This window comes from Trichoderma camerunense (genome assembly GCF_050948025.1).
Source record: "Trichoderma camerunense strain CBS 138272 chromosome Unknown V8C40scaffold_13, whole genome shotgun sequence".
NCBI lineage: Eukaryota > Fungi > Ascomycota > Sordariomycetes > Hypocreales > Hypocreaceae > Trichoderma > Trichoderma camerunense.
This window is the reverse complement of record NW_028145357.1, coordinates 261,151-277,078: the sequence shown is the minus strand read 5'-3', so window position 1 is coordinate 277,078 and position 15,928 is coordinate 261,151. Positions and strand designations below refer to the sequence as shown.

Sequence of the window (15,928 nt, the reverse complement as noted above, 5' to 3'; positions counted from 1 at the left end):
AGGGAGCTTGGCTGGGGTTTGGGGCACCAGCACGTGCGCTAAAAAACGGACCGTCATTTAGGGCCCGTGTAAATGTAGGGTAGGATAAATATCAGTTGATCAGGTTGGGCAGCAATGAGTGATGCCTTTCGTCTATGTAAGAGCATCTGGATATCTAACCATTGCACAAGGCACATACAAGATATATTCGTACCTAGTAGTAGTTGGCGGGTATTAAAGGTACTAGGTGCCCCCAGATTAATGTCTATCAACACTAATGTAAATCATCCGGCACAGTTAAAGTTCATCTCCATCTGCATCTCAGCACTAGAGTAGACCCTTGATGCAGATACCCGTACCCGCTCTCCATCAAGCGAGCCGCAAAGGCCATTCACAACACCTCTTATACAGATTACGAGTACTTTTCTAATGGCACGTTGTAGAATGCTTGATACAAACTTATACACAGCATCGTTCTATGTACATACCTCCTCCCACCTCAACCTCAACACCAACCTCAATCTCAAACATCACCATCACCATCACTCACCTTACCCTCCTCACCATAACATCCTCAACCTCCCCAACCCCCCTAAACTCCTCCTCCAGCCCTTCCCTCCCAACAATCCCCAACCCCCTCTCCACCCCAACCACCCTTCCCGCCCAAGTCTCGTTATCAACCCTCCACGTCCCCAGAATCTCGAACCCCATCTTGCCATATAACCCGCGCGACTCTGCAGACGACATCAAAAACGTTGGAACCCCCCCTTTATCACTTCTCTCCAACACGGCGCCGAGTAATTTTCCTCCGATGCCCTTGCGTTGGTACTTGGGATCGATCATCAAGTGATTTACATCTTGATTCCATTGTCAGTTTGTGACCATCCAAAGAAGCAGAAGAAAGACCTTACAGATATGTCTCTTCCCATCAGCAGCCTTCTCATAACACCCATCCATAGCAACCTGCTTCTCATTAAACTCCTCCCACAATCCCTTCAAATGCTCCTTGACACCGAAAAGCGACGGCGGCCCAGCTTCCTCACCCTCACTCACAGCGACAGCAACTTCTTCTTGTTTCTCCCTATCCTTCTTCTTCTCTTCCTCCACAACATATCGCACAAACCCAACTACTTTGTTTGACCCCCCCTCCTCAGCAACCAAATACACATTCTCCAGCTTCTGTATCGCCCTCGCCGTCGCCTGAATCAATATGTCGCGCGGGCTGTGCACGAAAAACGCCCCGTAGAAGCCGTGGTACTTTTCTTGCGCGCGGTAGTGCACGGCGGCGATGGCGGGGGCATCGGCCGGGGATGCGGGCCGTATCGTAACGGAGGCCATCGCCAGCTTGTGTTTTGGTTCAAAGGTGATTTGTAAATTCGTTTTTTTTTTTCTTTTTTCCAACCTAAAATGGTACTGGAATGAAAATGGAGATAGCAGATTTTAACGCAGCCACCATATACTTCGACATGACGGGCCCCCCGTGTCACTTAAAGGGCGTTTACTCCGCCAAAAAAATAATATTTTCACATAATTTAAAGGACCATTATTCCCTCGCCGACATGAGTCACGCCGATCAAAGTAAGCTCGTTGTGATTTCACCAAACTACCTACACATAAATTTGCATATAGAGAATCATATCCAAACCCATCAAGTATCGACAAGATCCTGGCTTCATTTCATTCTGTCTAATGCCCTCCCATATCATTCAAACCTAGTAGTAACTAACCCCAAGAAGAAATCTCAAATGATACTACCAAGTCTATCCCGTAAAATTGAAAACAAAAAAACATCGATCATGAATGCATGCATCCCGCATCTCTAGGGTATCGCGGCCGTGCTCATGCGCACTCTCTGCGCGGCTTTTGCTTTTCTTCTTTAACGCGCCATCTTCCCTGATGGCCATTTTTTGCCGCGTGTGGACATCCTATCCCATGTAGCCGCCGTCCAATTCCCTGTCATTCATCATCCGTTCTATAAGAATTTCAATTGCCATTTCAATATGCACTTTTAAATTTTTGCGTCTTCATGCATTCGCTCCAGTTACACAGCACCGGCCGTGATCATCTTCTTGCGAAGGTAGTTCTTGTACTCGCCAATGGTGCCGTCCCATGATCGGATGGTCTGGTTCTCGCACACCAGAATCTGCTTGGCAATCTTGTCCAGCAATCTGTAGAGAAAAAAGTTTGTTAGTATCAGCTAAAAACATAATAATAGTAGTAGAGTAAATGATTGAATCTTACCTGAAGTCGTGGGACACAACAATCACACCACCGCTAAAGGCGTTGATGGCATCAGCCAGACTGTCGATGGTGGGGATATCGAGACCGTTGGTAGGCTCGTCAAGCAGCAGCATGTTGGGGCCGTCAATGGCCAGCAGGGCAAAGACGATACGGCTCTTCTGACCCTCAGACAGCGTACCCATCAGGGCGGTCTGGGAGTCACCGGTGAGACCGTAGCGGCCGAGCTGCTGACGCCAGTACTGGTAGTCCTGGGACTTCTCCTTGTATTTGTCACGGACAAAGTCCAGGGCAGACTTGGTCAGGTCGAGCTGCTCAGCACTGTGCTGAGAGTACAGACCGAGCTTCAAGTGAGTGTGACGGGTGACGGATCCGCCAGTGGGGGAGAGCTTGCCAGTCATCAGACGCAGCAGTGTTGACTTGCCAACACCGTTGGGGCCGACCAGGGCAGTTCGGGAGTCCATGTCGAAACCGAGGTCAATGTTGCGGTACAGGTCGTCCTCGGGGTTGCCAGAGTAGGAGAAGGTGACGTTGTCAAAGGACAGGACGGGAGGGGGCAGCTTCTCGACGTCGGCGAAACGGAAAGTGAAGACTCTGTCGGCAACGACGGGCTGGATGAAGCCATCGGCCTCCATCTTGTCCAGAATCTTCTGGCGGGACTTGGCCTGTCGGACCAAGTTGGCGTAGGTACCGGCACTGGCAATGAACTTCTTGATGTGGGCAATTTCTTCCTGCTGCTTGGTGTAGGCCTTCATCTGGTTCGTCTCGTTCTCCTCGCGAGTCTTGGCGTAGGAGTCGTAGTTACCACCATAGTACTGCAGGGCCTTTTCGCGCATGTCAATCATGTTGGTGCACACGCCGTTGAGGAAATCCATGGAGTGAGAAACCAAGACCAGCGTTCGCTCCCACTTCTTGAGGTACTCTTCCAGCCACACACAGGCCTCGAGATCCAAGTGAGCAGTGGGGTCGTCGAGCAGGAGCAGCGAAGGCTTGACGAACAGAGCCTTGGCCAAGGCAACACGCATTCTCCAACCACCAGACATGTCCTTGGTCTTCTTGTGGATGGTCTTCTTGTTGAAACCCAGACCGGTCAGAATCAGGGAAGCACGGGTGGCGAATGTGGAGGGGTCCATCTTGTCCATGTGCTGCCAGAAAATGTTAGTACTCGATTTGACGACGTTTTGGTGGGAAATAGCGGGCAACATACATCGTAGAGGTCAATCAGGACAGGGCTCTCAGGGCCCTCGTCCTCGAGCATCTTCTCGGCCAGCTTGTCGAGGCGGTCCATTTCGTTCTCAGCCTCCTTGACGACCCATTCCAGGGCACCAAGTTCACTGGGAGGAGCACCCTCGTTCAGCAGGTAAATGTCGACGTGGTCGGGGATGGGGTATTCGCGAGCGGCGATGGCCTTGAGCAGAGTGGACTTTCCGCAGCCGTTCTCACCGAGGAGACCATATCGGCGGCCGAAGGACAGCTCGAGAGTAGAATCGGTGATGAGGACTCGGCCGTGGAACACGAGAGAGGTACTGGTGATCTTGACGTCCTTGCTCTGTTGGGTGGACGACAGCACACCGGTGGTGACTCGGTCTGAAATGCCGTGCTGGTCCATCTGATCGGCCAGACGCTTCACCTCGTCCAGCTTGTCATCAGTGGTGGCGGGGCCATCAGAGTCCGTGATGGGGTTTCCATGGACGTCGAGCTCGGGCTCAGTCTTGCCCTTGGCTCCCTTCTTGCCTGAAGCGGCGGCCTTCTCGGCCTTCTTCGCGAGTCTCTTTTCCTTGGAACTTGAGGGAGGCATTGTGACGATCTAGAGATGTTGTTTATGAGAGGAAAACAAGAAAAGAGATGGTGGGGGTGAAGTATTGGTCGTGAGAGAAAAAGAAAAAAGAAGGAAAAGGAAATAAAGAAACAAAGCAAGTCCCAATTTTTTCCCAGGCGTAATATTCAACGACAGCCGAATACTACTTTTTTTTGAAGAATGCAAGAGAAGAAGAGGAAAATCCGAGTGATGGATTACGGGCTGGAATAATCCGACTGGGCTGATTTGCTGCCTTGGAATTCTTCGAATGGGCGGGGTGAATTTTTTTTTTTTTTTTTTGAATGGTGGGGCCCGGTATCAAAATTTTGGCGTCGAGGCAGATAAGGGGGGGAGCCACAGTCAGGCATCAAGCTAAGGCATAAACTACGGAGTACTCGTACATACATATGTAAGAGCCAACGCAGCGATTAGATTACGGTGAGTCCGTACCTGAGATCTGATGCCAATTGCTTGTCACACTGCGATACCTAGGACATACAGTGTCGTCCACGTAATTCGAAGTATTTTTCTCCATTCTCGAAGCCAAATTCAACGCCGCGTCTATCCCACAGTCAATCTGCTGCCAAACTGTACAGTCTCGCCTTGGCACATGCTAATAAAAACCTTGAAGCAGCTTGACGTCACCCTCGCCTTAGTGGGTCGTCACCGCATCTGAGTTTTCGTCGCCTTTCCCGTCCATTTACCTACCCTACACCCATGCTGCCAAATCTGGTAATGACAATATTATCAACATTAAACAAGTATTATTGGTATCAATTCTCCCAAACATATCCTCCATAGCATCAACTGTCGCTTGTTTCCTCCATAATTCAATCTCGGTGTCGCCGGAATGCAAACTCTTCTCCCTGTGGCATCTCATCTCATCCGTCGTTGAGACTCTCCTTCTTCCGCCCCTGCGCTGATATCATTGTCTCAATCATATCCGTCGGCACAAGCTGCGGTTGCGCCTCTCCATATCGCTGATGCTCCATCTCTTCAGCTTCCACGTCCTCCTCAGACGGTACATCTGTATTTCTATTCGTATTTCCCCGAGCCTCTTCCTCTTGTTTTGAGCCTGATGTGTTGCTCTGCTTCCCTGAATCAACGTCTGATGGTCGTGCCGGTCGAAGCGATGACTTCTCCTCCGGTATAACGGGCATGTCTTCGTATGTCTTGCCGTAAAAAGACCTGTCTTCAGGATGGTGATTCTCCCGAAAAGTGAATATCCTGGAATGAAATCGATCGAATAAATGACGAAGCCATCTAAACATTCCACACATCAGCCCAATTTTCCCTTCAAGTACATCACCTATTTCACTGTCTTACAAAATGTTCGTCATCATCACCGGAAGCGCTGCATAAAACAGCGATGCTCGGAGCGAACAAGGCGTATTTTATTGCCCACTACTACCTAATATACCGTCTAGAAAAGAGACAAAGCATCCCGCGCTGGCCTTGTATATGGAAGGCTCGGCAGTGTTGAAATGCTGGTGCCTAGCCCACCCGTTTCAACTTTTGGCCTCTCTGTTAATGCCATGTCAGAAGTGGCGGGAACTAACACGAAACCCGCGGAGCAGGCAGCAAGTTAAAAAACAGAGCTGTATGCAAGGCTCCATATTATTATTTGTTGTACAGAGACAAATCTATTTTGTATACTTGCAGTTGATAATAGGGGCGGTGACAACATACGCAAGTCATAAGGCGCAGCAAACACATCACGTAATGACCGGGTACTCTCCCCTTATACCAAAGGTCTCAATTTGATACTACATATACTATACAGACAGGCATCTCACGATGAAGTCTCGCTATCCAACTTATCATAAATAGTCTCCCCCTCCAAATGGCTCTGTCTCGGCCCAGCCCCCCTCGCTCCCAAACTCCCCTTCTGAAACATCTGCGCTTCCGCCAACCTACTCGGATCGTCCTCACTCCCCGGCTCCGACCTCAACGCCCTCGCCAGCCCGTCATTCTTCTCTCCAGTTTGCCCTTCATCAACACCTTCTTTGATGTTCTTCCCATGAGGGCCCTTTGTATCCTTGATGTATTGATCTGCCACGTAGCCAGGCGCCTCACTCACAGATTTACCACCACTAACACCCGCAGATTTACCACCACTGACACCCGCAGATTTACCACCACTGATACCCGCGGATTTACCACCACTGATACCCGCGGATTTACCACCGCTACTAATACCGCCTTCGCGACCGGACTGGCTTTTCAGGTCGGAACTCTCAACGCCCTCTTGCTGAACATTGCGGTTCTGTGCGAATTCGCCGCCGTGTTGGACTGATTCCGCGGCGAGTGATTCCGGTGCAACGAGTCCAGCGGCTTCACGATGGACTGGGTCATTTTTGCCCGGATGGACCTTGATCCCATTTGTTAACACTCATATGCCAATTGATAATTGCTATGATAAATAACTGAGACGCACCTTGGTTCCCGAACTGGGGTTCTTGCGTTCTCGAAGAGTAGGCATTTTTCAAGTATTCAAACACTCTCTGTAGATGTTGTGCTTCAAGCTGTACCGAGTAGACTCACTGAACAGCCATCTTCGACTTGTGCAACCTTAAATATCAATTCCACCCACGGCGCTTGAATGACATCACAGCATTGACTTTCTCACATTCACACGCAATTGTCACGTCAAGCTTCCACCTTTCTCCAATAACAATGCGGGATTGCATCATAGAGGCTGCCCCTCGACACGACAATTGTTACCGATCAATCTCGATATGGATATGGCGGCGATATGGTATGCTGGGGAGGACACTGACGCCTCTCGAGGGCTTCATATTCAATTCCGACATTTGAACGTCAAGCAAGAGTTTATATAAAGTGACGCACATTTTCATCAACCATCTTTTTCCGTAAAACTCCAATGCCCTTAATACATATCTACTCTTCCAGAGGATATCAGTTCGTCACAAGCCGTCATAAGCCGTTGAAATCACGCCCACCAAACCATGGAATAGATGCAAAACTCCCACAAGTCAAGTCCAAAACACCGTAATCCTCCCTCGCTGTATGAAATCCATTTTCCCTCACCTGAGCAATGCTTATAAATCTCCCCTGATCTTCTTGGTTGCTTTCGCTGTGCCAATGTGCGTATTGTGTACCTATTGCATGGGTTAGCCCGGCCAGTCTACATTTGTTACAATCACGGATTTTGTTCCTCACCTTTGTAGCAAATCTCAAGCTGGTCAGAGTCTCCTTCAGATGAGTCTCCAATGGCGATACCATGACGAACATGAGTGTTTTGCTGTTTCCACCCAGGCTGTATTGCAGTAAGTGTGTGAGCTTGGAGTTTCGATACGGAATATGGCCCGATCCCCTTCCCAGCGCTTCAATCACGTCTCCCAGGCAACTCAGGCTTTTGTTGATATTCTGCGTCTCCTTCATCCTGTCGCCTTCGACTTGCGAATGTTTGAGGCGTTCTGACCCCGCCAGATCAACCAAGTTGAGAGTACCCTCGCATCGTTCGCCCGTTGCCGAGTTCTCGCCAATGAGCTTCAGGATGAAAATGCTGTGAGACCGAGAGGATCGCTCGTTGGCCTTTGTGGCGGCTACCGACCGATTCTTCTGTGCCTCTTCCAGCATCAGCTCTACGGTATCGGCCGAGTTTAATCGAACAGACTTGCAGCCCATGATGGTCGTCTGCTTTCTAATTTCGTCGTGTCGGATCTCCAGTTTCCTCGTCAATCGTCCCTCCGCAGTGCGTTCATTGGGTGTTAGCAAGTCGTTCAGTTCTTCGTTGTAAACCTCGACGAAGGAACCCTCCAAGGTATAGTCCCACGACTTCTCCTTGAGCTGGGTTACTGTGTCGTATATCATGTGCGTAGCTCGTGGAATCATGCCGTCGGGAGATGACATGGTATACGTCTTTCCTGATCCGGTTTGGCCGTAGCAGAAGATACACACGTTGTAGCCGTCCAGAGCGCTCTGTACCATCTGGGATATTTCGTCAAAGATCTCATTGTTTTGTATCTCAGGCGTAAACACTCGATCAAACTCGAACGGATAGCTTTTCCTCTGAACAACCCCAAGACTGGACTTTTCTTCAGGCCCGGCAACCAGTATCTCGGCGGAAGTCTTGTCGTCGGGATAGGAGAGCTGCGCTACCTGACCCTCGCTGTGTCCAAGGGGCGGTCGAACTCGGCACATGACGCGAATATTGCCCTTGAGCTCCTGGTACTTGTTAAAGAGCACGCGGCGCTCGGTTTCCTCCTTCATGAGCTTCTGTCGTGCTTCCTCGGCATACTTCAGAGCATCTTGAAGCCTGTCTTCCATGGCGGCGAATGCATCGGATTGTGCCTTGGTGTCGGATTCGAGGAATTCGACTTGGGATCGGAGAGAGTTGATTTTCGCCTCCAAAGTCGTGTTGGAGGCCGAAAGCTCGGAGATGCTCGTTTGCAAACTGCCCGTAAGCGCCTTCTCGCGCTGGAGATCTGATCGTACACCTTCTGCCTCGGAGCGCATGTCCCGCACCTCTCGATCTTTTTTCTGCAGAGCAATCTCGGTTTCCTGTTGCTCATTTCCCATTTTGCTCCGTAAGCTCTGAAGCTCCTGTTCCCGTTTCAGCTGCTCATCGCGTAGTTCTTGCTGATGCCGTCGATTCAATGCATCAATCTGTTGCTGATGCTCGTGTGCTTCTTGCGTTTTTAGTCGTTCGAGTTCTCGGCTCAGATCGTCTATTGCTGTGGTGTGTTGCCGCGCGATATCGTCTATTTCGGCTTTATGCTTTCTGGTAAGGTCATCGATTTGTCGAGAGTGTTCCCATTCAAGTTTCTCGATATCGTGCTGGAATTTCCGACCTTCTTCTCTAGAGGCGTCGAGATCTGATTTTAGGGCTTCAGTCTTGTCTTCCAATCTTGACTTGTCGCTCTCCAACTCTGAGACTACAGGAATACATGTTAGTTGCAAGCGACTCAATGAGAGCCCGTTTGTCCATACCTCGTTTCGTTAGGAACTCGGCCGTGCTCTCTAATTTCGACTTGTCGCTTTCTAATTTTGCCTTGTAGCTCTCCAACTCCGAGGCTGGGGTAAACAATGTTAGCTCCGCTGCAATCTAGTTAGAGCTGATTCTATTCTCACCTTTCTTATTGACCAAATCAAGGGCATTGGCCATGTATGTCTTCTCCTGTTGTGTTGTATGTACCATGGCGTCCGTTACGGTCTTCTTTAGTTCTTGAAAGTGCAACTCCGTCATGCGGACATGTTCTTCGGCATCAAAGGCTACAAATCCAGTGAGGTTAGAATCCTTAGTTAAGAAACTCTTATAGCGCATGGGTGACTTGATGGGGGATTTGGTGGGAGAACTGGGTTTGAGCTGAGCAATGCATCCTTGAGGCCTTTCCACCGGCCGTTTGACTGGCTTATCAATTGGTGTCGTAGAGGGACCTTCCTAGGTTCCCTGCACGGCTACCAAAGCGGATGGTGGCTGTTTGCTGCTTCTCTTCTCATTGCCGGGGCGGTGGACAGTGACGTTACTTAAAGCAAGTGCATTGTCTGGAGGCGAGGTTGTCACTTGACTTGTGTTGTGAAGGGAAGTATTGTCGTTGAGACAAAGGCCGTTGAATCTCGTGTTCAGAGAGCTATCTCTGGAAGAGGACAAAGATGAAGAGGATTTTGTATTTCTTATTTTGTGGTGGGAAAGCGTGCTGAAAGCAATGGTTGTGAGTTGCTGGGTGAGGATCATACCCTTAGCATCCGTCGCAGCTTTGTCTTCCTCTTCTCGAAACCCCTGTGCCGTCCGTGGTCGTGCTACTTGACTTTTCGATCTCGTATGGTTGGCTGGTGTATTTGGTCTGGGAACCATTGACTTTTCTGCGGCGCCATTTCGACCTGGACCGAAGCTCCTTGCGAAGCTGTTGCTTGCTGAAGGGATTGTAGATGCCGGTCGTGGTAGTTTGAGCTATCATTAAATGTCAGCCATCAAGCCACTGGGGCGTCTACTTCCGAGCGTCCAGGAGATCCCTACTTGTGAGATGTTGGCTAGAGATTGGCCTTTGATGGTGGATCGTGGAAGCGCACTTGTGGGAGTCTTTGATGGATAGTCGAGTGCACGCTCAGCGAGGGGTCTGCGCTTGGCCTCGGATTGGGGAGCTGGCAAACGTTAGCATATCGAGAATATATGTTGAGTATGTATCGCTTCTTTCGTACCGGACGGCGGAATCTCGCGCTTGAGGCCCCTCGGCGCGGGGATGGAGGATTGACTTCGAGCATTCTGCTGTGACTCGCTCCACTCGGTCAGTCCTCCGGCGTGCGCTGTCGGGGCTGGCAAGCGACTGATCTTGGAGGGTCGCGCAGCCTGTGGGAGCACTGCAGTCAGCCTTTGACTCTCTGCTATACATTGGCGATCCATGGTTGTGCGAGAGAGCGAACCTGATTCTCGGTAGCGTCCATTGTAACAATAAGGGAAAAAATATCAACAAAGAAATCGAACGTCGAGGATCGCGTCGAAACGGTGGAGCAAGAGCTCCGGCGATAAGATATCGCTGCAGCGGGTGAAGATATTCAAACGATGATGGAGGATAGGAGCGTACAAGTGCGGTTGAAGGGCACGGCAGTGCAGTCGTCCCCTGGCTCGGTTGTTGACGCAAGATGATTTGAATGGAATGGCTTGATGCTTGATTTGTGTTATCGGTGTGGAGCAGTTGTTGAAAGCACGGGCCAGGTTATTTACTGCTGCAGGTGCGTCGGCCGGGCAACAGTGGCTGAGCCGCTGTACTGTGGCTTGACTGTTGAGGGACTTGGGGCGCAGTCACTTTGGGCACATGGCGTTTCTCGTGACGTTAATGCTGTATATTCTACGGATAATCCGGTGCAATTCAACCACGGTGCTAAGACGGTAGAATGCAACAGTGGCTCACATTAGTCGCGGCTGTAGGAGGCGATGATCGCACCCTAGGGCTTGAACCCAAGGGTTGTTGGAAGGACACACTTAATGCCACTGATGTACTGCCTCTGCCTCAACTTACACCACCGAGCATTGTATCCGCCATTTTCAGCAGTCCAACATGAAGTAGTCGTCGATTGGCCCTTTATGGTTCCTCCCTTACCCCGAATGACAGCTCATCATCCGTCTTATATCCGCTGATTTCACATGCCAACTGCAATGACGTCTCTACCTATCTCGCCGAGCGTAGAGTTGCGTGTACCATGTACCGGGCTCGAGACAAGCTGAGAACGTCCACAAGAGGCTTAGTATCAATGCCGCTTTGAAGCAACACACGACTTTCACATGCCAGTTGATAACACTTCTCGATTTATAATATCTATATTCCAACGTTATTTGGAGTATTCAATTAGAGTGTATATCAATTGTTATTGATCATAATGATACATCACCAGGAACAGAGGGCGTCTTATGTGGTGATGGATAGCCAACATCTTGGGGCAACTTTACTTTGTACTAAGTTCATTGTTTCTGCACGCGCATCTCCATCAATCACAATGCCACAGAGTCGTATTGGTCCGTTAACTATTCATTTTCATATATGTCATCTTAATAAAAAATTCACATCAATCATTCCATGAGCTTATTTCACACGTGTGTTTCTCTTCCATCCCGCGACTCAATCCAGTACGCCAAAAAACCCCACCACCATCAAGAAGCTCTAAAAGCGGCGCTGCTGATGTAATCCCACCTCCAAACTTTCCAAACGTTCGTCCCAAAGTTATGGAGACCTTTATTCCCATAGCTTTCTCCATGTTCCCACACAAAACCGCATCTCTACTGCTAAAGTAGATACTCCACCCTATCTTCTTCCCAGCTGCTCCCTCCTCAACTATTCTCACAGTCATTTCAATCTTTGTTAAGTGAAGAGGGGAGAGAAGAGCTCCATCCTCTTCGGCTTGGCTGTCTTCAATGTCTCGGTAGCGCCACGTTGTCTACTCAATCCTCGATATTAAAACAGAGCCGCTTTCCACGTAGCAGGTGGAGGTACCGGAAAAGAAGCAACAACTCAGATACTCAGCTGTATTCCTCAAGATGGAGAAATACAGCCAGTTTCGCGACAGAGGTAAAACACACTCTTCTCCTCATCCTCTACATGAAGACTGACTTATACGCAAAAAAAGCAACCGGCATCGCGCCCTTCCTCCCCGTCTCCTCCCCCAGCTCCGCCATCTCGACGCTCACCCACACCCTCCTCTTCCTCGTCCGCCTCCCCATATTCCTCACCTACGCTCTCGGATACTTCATCATCTTCCACCCGCTCCCGCTCCCCGTCTTCGTCCGCAAAATAGCGTTATGGGGCCTCATGGCCATCCCGGGCATCTGGTGGATTGACCTCCAGCTCGACGGCGTCAAGCGCGGCACCTTGTCCGAGCAGCCCCGCGAAAGAGTCCCCCATCCAGGATCAATCATAGCCGCCAACTTCACCAGCCCCGTTGATGCCATCTATCTGGCGGCTATATTCGACCCAGTCTTTACCATTTCATATCCGGGCGAGCGCAAGGTCAGGAGGATAGGATTGCTGCAAGCCGTGATGAAGGCGCTTGCGCCAGTCACCACACAACCCGCACCGAGTGCCCAATTAGTAGACCTGAAAGAACTGGTCAAGCAGTATCCAAACCGCGTCATCGCCGTGTTCCCCGAATGCGGCACCACCAACGGCAAGGCCATCCTGCCCTTCAGCCCCAGCATTCTCCAAACTCCCCCGGACGTGCACATCTTCCCCGTCAGCATTCGTTACACCCCCTCCGAAATTACGACGCCCATTCCCGGACAATGGCTTCGTTTCCTGTGGACTCTACTTTCTCGACCAACGACGTGCATCCGCGTGCGCATCGCCGAGGGACAAACGAACAAGGCTGCCGCAAAGTCCGGCGACAACATTCCTAGCGATTTGACTTATAGAGGTGGATCAGGTGCTAGCATCAACAGCGAAGAACAGAAGCTGCTGGATTGGATAGGCGAGGCGCTGGCGAGGCTGAGCAGAGTCAAGAGAGTGGGCTTGACGATGAAGGACAAGGCTGCATTTGTTCGGGCGTGGACTGGAAAATAGGCGTGATTTAGGGCTCTGGTCTGTTTGGCTGGTGTTTGTAGGTTATTGAGGTCATTGTACATTGTAGCTTCGAATGCGTTGTAGGATGCAGCATAGCAAGAACTGGGGGTTTCGTTTGCCAAGATATTACGCACATCAAATATTCATCGAGTACACATGTGTCACCATTTAATGAGACTTTCATTTACTTTCATTTGACATGTTCAAATATGTAAATGGAACTATAGTCAAGCCAATCCATCCGGATATCCAAGCAAAACTCCTCATGCATACACAAAATAGCCAAGCATCACACTATACACACTCTTTCTCCTTTTTTTTCTTTCATTCTCTTTGCTAGGTCGCCAATTTAAGCAATCGGACCATCAGTGACACAGCCAGTGCTGGCATCGCTAACCAGCTTGGCGTACTTGGACAGCGTTCCCTTGGTGTATCTGGGCACAGGAGGCTTCCACTCCTTTCTTCGCTTCTCCATCTCCGCCTCTGAAATCTCCAAGTCAATGATTCGCTTGTCAGCATCAATGGTGATCTCATCGCCGTCCTTGACGAGGGCAATGGGCCCACCCTCCATGGCCTCGGGAACAATGTGTCCAATGATGAAGCCGTGGGAGCCGCCAGAGAAACGGCCATCAGTCAACAGGGCAACGTCCTTGCCCAGTCCAGCACCCATGATGGCTGAGGAGGGCTTCAGCATCTCGGGCATACCGGGACCACCCTTAGGGCCATCGTATCGGATAATAACGACGGTCTTCTCGCCCTTCTTAATCTCGCCACGCTCCAGGCTGGCAATGAAGTCAGACTCGGCATCGAAGCAACGAGCCTTGCCGACGAATCGCAGACCCTCCTTGCCAGTAATCTTACCAACACAGCCACCGGGAGCCAAAGAACCGCGCATAATCTGGATGTGGCCGGTGGGCTTGATGGGGTTGCTGAAAGGTCGGATGATGTCCTGGTCGGCAGGGAAATCGGGAGCGCTCTCAACGTTCTCCTTCATGGTCTTTCCGGTCACGGTCACGCCAGAGCCGTCAATGAGGCCCTCTTTGAGGAGATACTTGAGCAGGCCGGGGGTACCGCCGATCTTGTGCATGTCAGCCATGACATACTTGCCAGACGGCTTCAGATCAGCAAGGAAGGGGATGCGGTCAGAGACGGCCTGGAAGTCGTCAATCGTCAGCTTGACTCCGACGGAATCAGCAATGGCAATCAAGTGAAGCACTGCGTTGGTGCTTCCACCAAGAATGGTGGTGACAATCATGGCGTTTTCAAAGGCCTGTCGGGTGAGGATGTCGCGTGGGCGGATGTCCTCCTTCAGGAGATTCCGGATGGCAGCACCGACACTTTCACATTCGGCCTTCTTTCTCGGGTCCTCGGCAGGGCTGCTGCTGCTGCCCGGTAGGGTCAGACCCATGGTTTCGATGGCCGTCGCCATGGTGTTGGCAGTGTACATGCCACCGCAGGCACCGCTTCCGGGACACGCGTGACGGATGATATCGTATCGCTGATCTTCGGTGATTTCTCCAGAGATGTACTGGCCGTATGCCTGGAATGCCGAGACAATGTCAATGGAGTCGCCAGTCTTTGTGCATCCGGGCTGAATGGTGCCACCGTAGACCATAATGCTAGGCCGGTTGACACGGCCCATGGCAATCACGACACCGGGCATGTTCTTGTCACAGCCGGGCAAGCTGACGTTGGCATCGTACCACTGTCCGTTCATGACAGTCTCGATGCTGTCGGCAATGATTTCTCTGCTCTGCAGCGAGTAGCGCATACCAGTGGTACCCATAGAGATACCATCACTGACACCAATGGTGTTGAATCTGTAGGGAACGAGACCAGCCTTGGCCACAGACTCCCTGACGAGCCCAGACAGATCCATCAGGTGCATGTTGCAAGGGTTTCCCTCGTACCAGACGGAGGAGATGCCGACCTGCGCCTTGTTCAAGTCGGCGTCTGTGAGGCCGGTGGCGTAAAGCATGGCCTGGGATGCACCCTGAGACTTGGGCTGTGTGATGTTCGCGGACACCTTGTTGAGCTTCTCGTCCGCATATCGGGCTGATGAAGTTGACAGCAGACGACTGCAGGGATGGTTGTCAGCTTAATTCACATTGACTCTGTTGCATGTCTTTACTTACGCCTGATTTCTTGTGGAAAGAGTGCCGGCTCTTGACAGGGCATTGAACGCCCTTGACGGGGTCTTGAGCAGCGATCGCGAGAGCATCGTGACGATGGGCTGGTGGAAGGCTGGGTCCTATTATCGGAGCAAGAATTAGATCTCTGCTAGACGAATGAGCCACGTCGCATTCCGCACAGAGGCGAACAAGAAAAAAAAGAAGCAATCGCACCAAGATGGCTCTGGTGAACTACGGGAAGCAATGGACGATGTCTCTCCGAATCGACGCTGCAGAAAGAGAAGGAAAAAATATCTTGGACCGCAGATCGCGGATGCCTTGGCAACTTGGGCAGCTGGCCTAAGTCCACACTGACGTACGTACCTGTCAATCAATCAATCAATCCAGCAACTCGCTGCCAATCTCCAAGCTTCAGTGCTGTGAAAAGTCGAAGCAAGTCCAAGTGCTGCCCGATGACTCTTCAGCAATCGATATCGCAGATAGTCGGACCGCAATGGCTGACGTGATTCTCTGGGGTTTGTCCCTGTGATCTTCCCTGTGATCCCGCGAGCTGCTGCAGAGAAGCTCCCACTAAGTTTGATGGATCGCAATTGGGAAAAATTGTTGCCCCGCAGTGCCGCTGAAGCTGCGAGAGAGCAGCTAATTGGAGGCGTCTGATTGGCTGAAGCGGGCTTATAGCGACTGGTGCCCCTGCTAGAAGCAAGATGTCCAGATTCCTTGCATGGCTGCAGCTTGTCTGACATGAGATGAGAATCGACTTTAGTCAT

General features: G+C 50.8%; 6 protein-coding genes across 6 annotated transcripts; 1 reads left to right on the top strand and 5 right to left on the bottom strand.

Moving 5' to 3' along the window:
* Positions 1-394: 394 nt before the first annotated feature.
* Positions 395-1,494, bottom strand: V8C40DRAFT_52275 (GNAT family N-acetyltransferase). Its single transcript, XM_083223075.1, has 2 exons — positions 891-1,494; positions 395-836 (listed from the first exon to the last, which is right to left on the bottom strand). The coding sequence occupies exons 1-2, from the start codon at positions 1,315-1,317 to the stop codon at positions 526-528; spliced, it is 738 nt and encodes a 245-aa protein (XP_083071128.1). The 5' UTR covers positions 1,318-1,494; the 3' UTR covers positions 395-525.
* On the bottom strand, positions 1,456-4,259 carry V8C40DRAFT_250112 (ATP-binding cassette family ATPase ARB1). Its single transcript, XM_083216892.1, has 3 exons — positions 3,425-4,259; positions 2,221-3,362; positions 1,456-2,147 (listed from the first exon to the last, which is right to left on the bottom strand). The coding sequence occupies exons 1-3, from the start codon at positions 4,013-4,015 to the stop codon at positions 2,021-2,023; spliced, it is 1,860 nt and encodes a 619-aa protein (XP_083071127.1). The 5' UTR covers positions 4,016-4,259; the 3' UTR covers positions 1,456-2,020.
* Positions 4,260-4,896: 637 nt separating this feature from the next.
* Positions 4,897-6,497, bottom strand: V8C40DRAFT_267681 (uncharacterized protein; the record flags this gene model as incomplete). Its single annotated transcript, XM_083219874.1, has 3 exons — positions 4,897-5,207; positions 5,933-6,386; positions 6,453-6,497. The coding sequence occupies 3 exons, from the start codon at positions 6,495-6,497 to the stop codon at positions 4,897-4,899; spliced, it is 810 nt and encodes a 269-aa protein (XP_083071126.1).
* Positions 6,498-6,694: 197 nt separating this feature from the next.
* Positions 6,695-10,640, bottom strand: V8C40DRAFT_52237 (kinesin family protein). Its single transcript, XM_083223074.1, has 8 exons — positions 10,403-10,640; positions 10,181-10,328; positions 9,999-10,123; positions 9,719-9,932; positions 9,113-9,253; positions 8,972-9,055; positions 7,199-8,916; positions 6,695-7,137 (listed from the first exon to the last, which is right to left on the bottom strand). The coding sequence occupies exons 1-8, from the start codon at positions 10,421-10,423 to the stop codon at positions 7,078-7,080; spliced, it is 2,511 nt and encodes an 836-aa protein (XP_083071125.1). The 5' UTR covers positions 10,424-10,640; the 3' UTR covers positions 6,695-7,077.
* A 1,089-nt stretch (positions 10,641-11,729) lies between these two features.
* On the top strand, positions 11,730-13,196 carry V8C40DRAFT_250102 (lysophosphatidic acid acyltransferase LOA1). The gene is made up of 2 exons (XM_083216891.1): positions 11,730-12,042; positions 12,101-13,196. Exons 1-2 carry the CDS (start codon positions 12,012-12,014, stop codon positions 13,027-13,029), a joined length of 960 nt encoding a protein of 319 aa, XP_083071124.1. The 5' UTR covers positions 11,730-12,011; the 3' UTR covers positions 13,030-13,196.
* A 5-nt stretch (positions 13,197-13,201) lies between these two features.
* Positions 13,202-15,728, bottom strand: V8C40DRAFT_250101 (dihydroxy-acid dehydratase ILV3). The gene is made up of 3 exons (XM_083216890.1): positions 15,375-15,728; positions 15,165-15,280; positions 13,202-15,107 (listed from the first exon to the last, which is right to left on the bottom strand). Exons 2-3 carry the CDS (start codon positions 15,248-15,250, stop codon positions 13,379-13,381), a joined length of 1,815 nt encoding a protein of 604 aa, XP_083071123.1. The 5' UTR covers positions 15,251-15,280; positions 15,375-15,728; the 3' UTR covers positions 13,202-13,378.
* Positions 15,729-15,928: the final 200 nt, after the last annotated feature.

Excerpts from the sequence above, each read along its gene's own strand:
- V8C40DRAFT_250101 (XM_083216890.1), bottom strand. The coding sequence starts at position 15,250 with ATGCTCTCGCGATCGCTGCTCAAGACCCCGTCAAGGGCGTTCAATGCC. Across the intron at positions 15,108-15,164 it reads CTTTCCACAAGAAATCAGGC|TCGTCTGCTGTCAACTTCAT; the intron begins GTAAGTAAAGAC and ends CCATCCCTGCAG.
- V8C40DRAFT_52275 (XM_083223075.1), bottom strand. The coding sequence starts at position 1,317 with ATGGCCTCCGTTACGATACGGCCCGCATCCCCGGCCGATGCCCCCGCC. Across the intron at positions 837-890 it reads TGATGGGAAGAGACATATCT|ATGTAAATCACTTGATGATC; the intron begins GTAAGGTCTTTC and ends AATGGAATCAAG.
- V8C40DRAFT_250112 (XM_083216892.1), bottom strand. The coding sequence starts at position 4,015 with ATGCCTCCCTCAAGTTCCAAGGAAAAGAGACTCGCGAAGAAGGCCGAG. Across the intron at positions 3,363-3,424 it reads TCCTGATTGACCTCTACGAT|CACATGGACAAGATGGACCC; the intron begins GTATGTTGCCCG and ends ATTTTCTGGCAG. Across the intron at positions 2,148-2,220 it reads GTTGTGTCCCACGACTTCAG|ATTGCTGGACAAGATTGCCA; the intron begins GTAAGATTCAAT and ends TTTTCTCTACAG.
- V8C40DRAFT_52237 (XM_083223074.1), bottom strand. The coding sequence starts at position 10,423 with ATGGACGCTACCGAGAATCAG. Across the intron at positions 10,329-10,402 it reads TGGACGCTACCGAGAATCAG|GCTGCGCGACCCTCCAAGAT; the intron begins GTTCGCTCTCTC and ends GTGCTCCCACAG. Across the intron at positions 10,124-10,180 it reads GCGCGAGATTCCGCCGTCCG|CTCCCCAATCCGAGGCCAAG; the intron begins GTACGAAAGAAG and ends AACGTTTGCCAG.
- V8C40DRAFT_250102 (XM_083216891.1), top strand. The coding sequence starts at position 12,012 with ATGGAGAAATACAGCCAGTTTCGCGACAGAG. Across the intron at positions 12,043-12,100 it reads CAGCCAGTTTCGCGACAGAG|CAACCGGCATCGCGCCCTTC; the intron begins GTAAAACACACT and ends ACGCAAAAAAAG.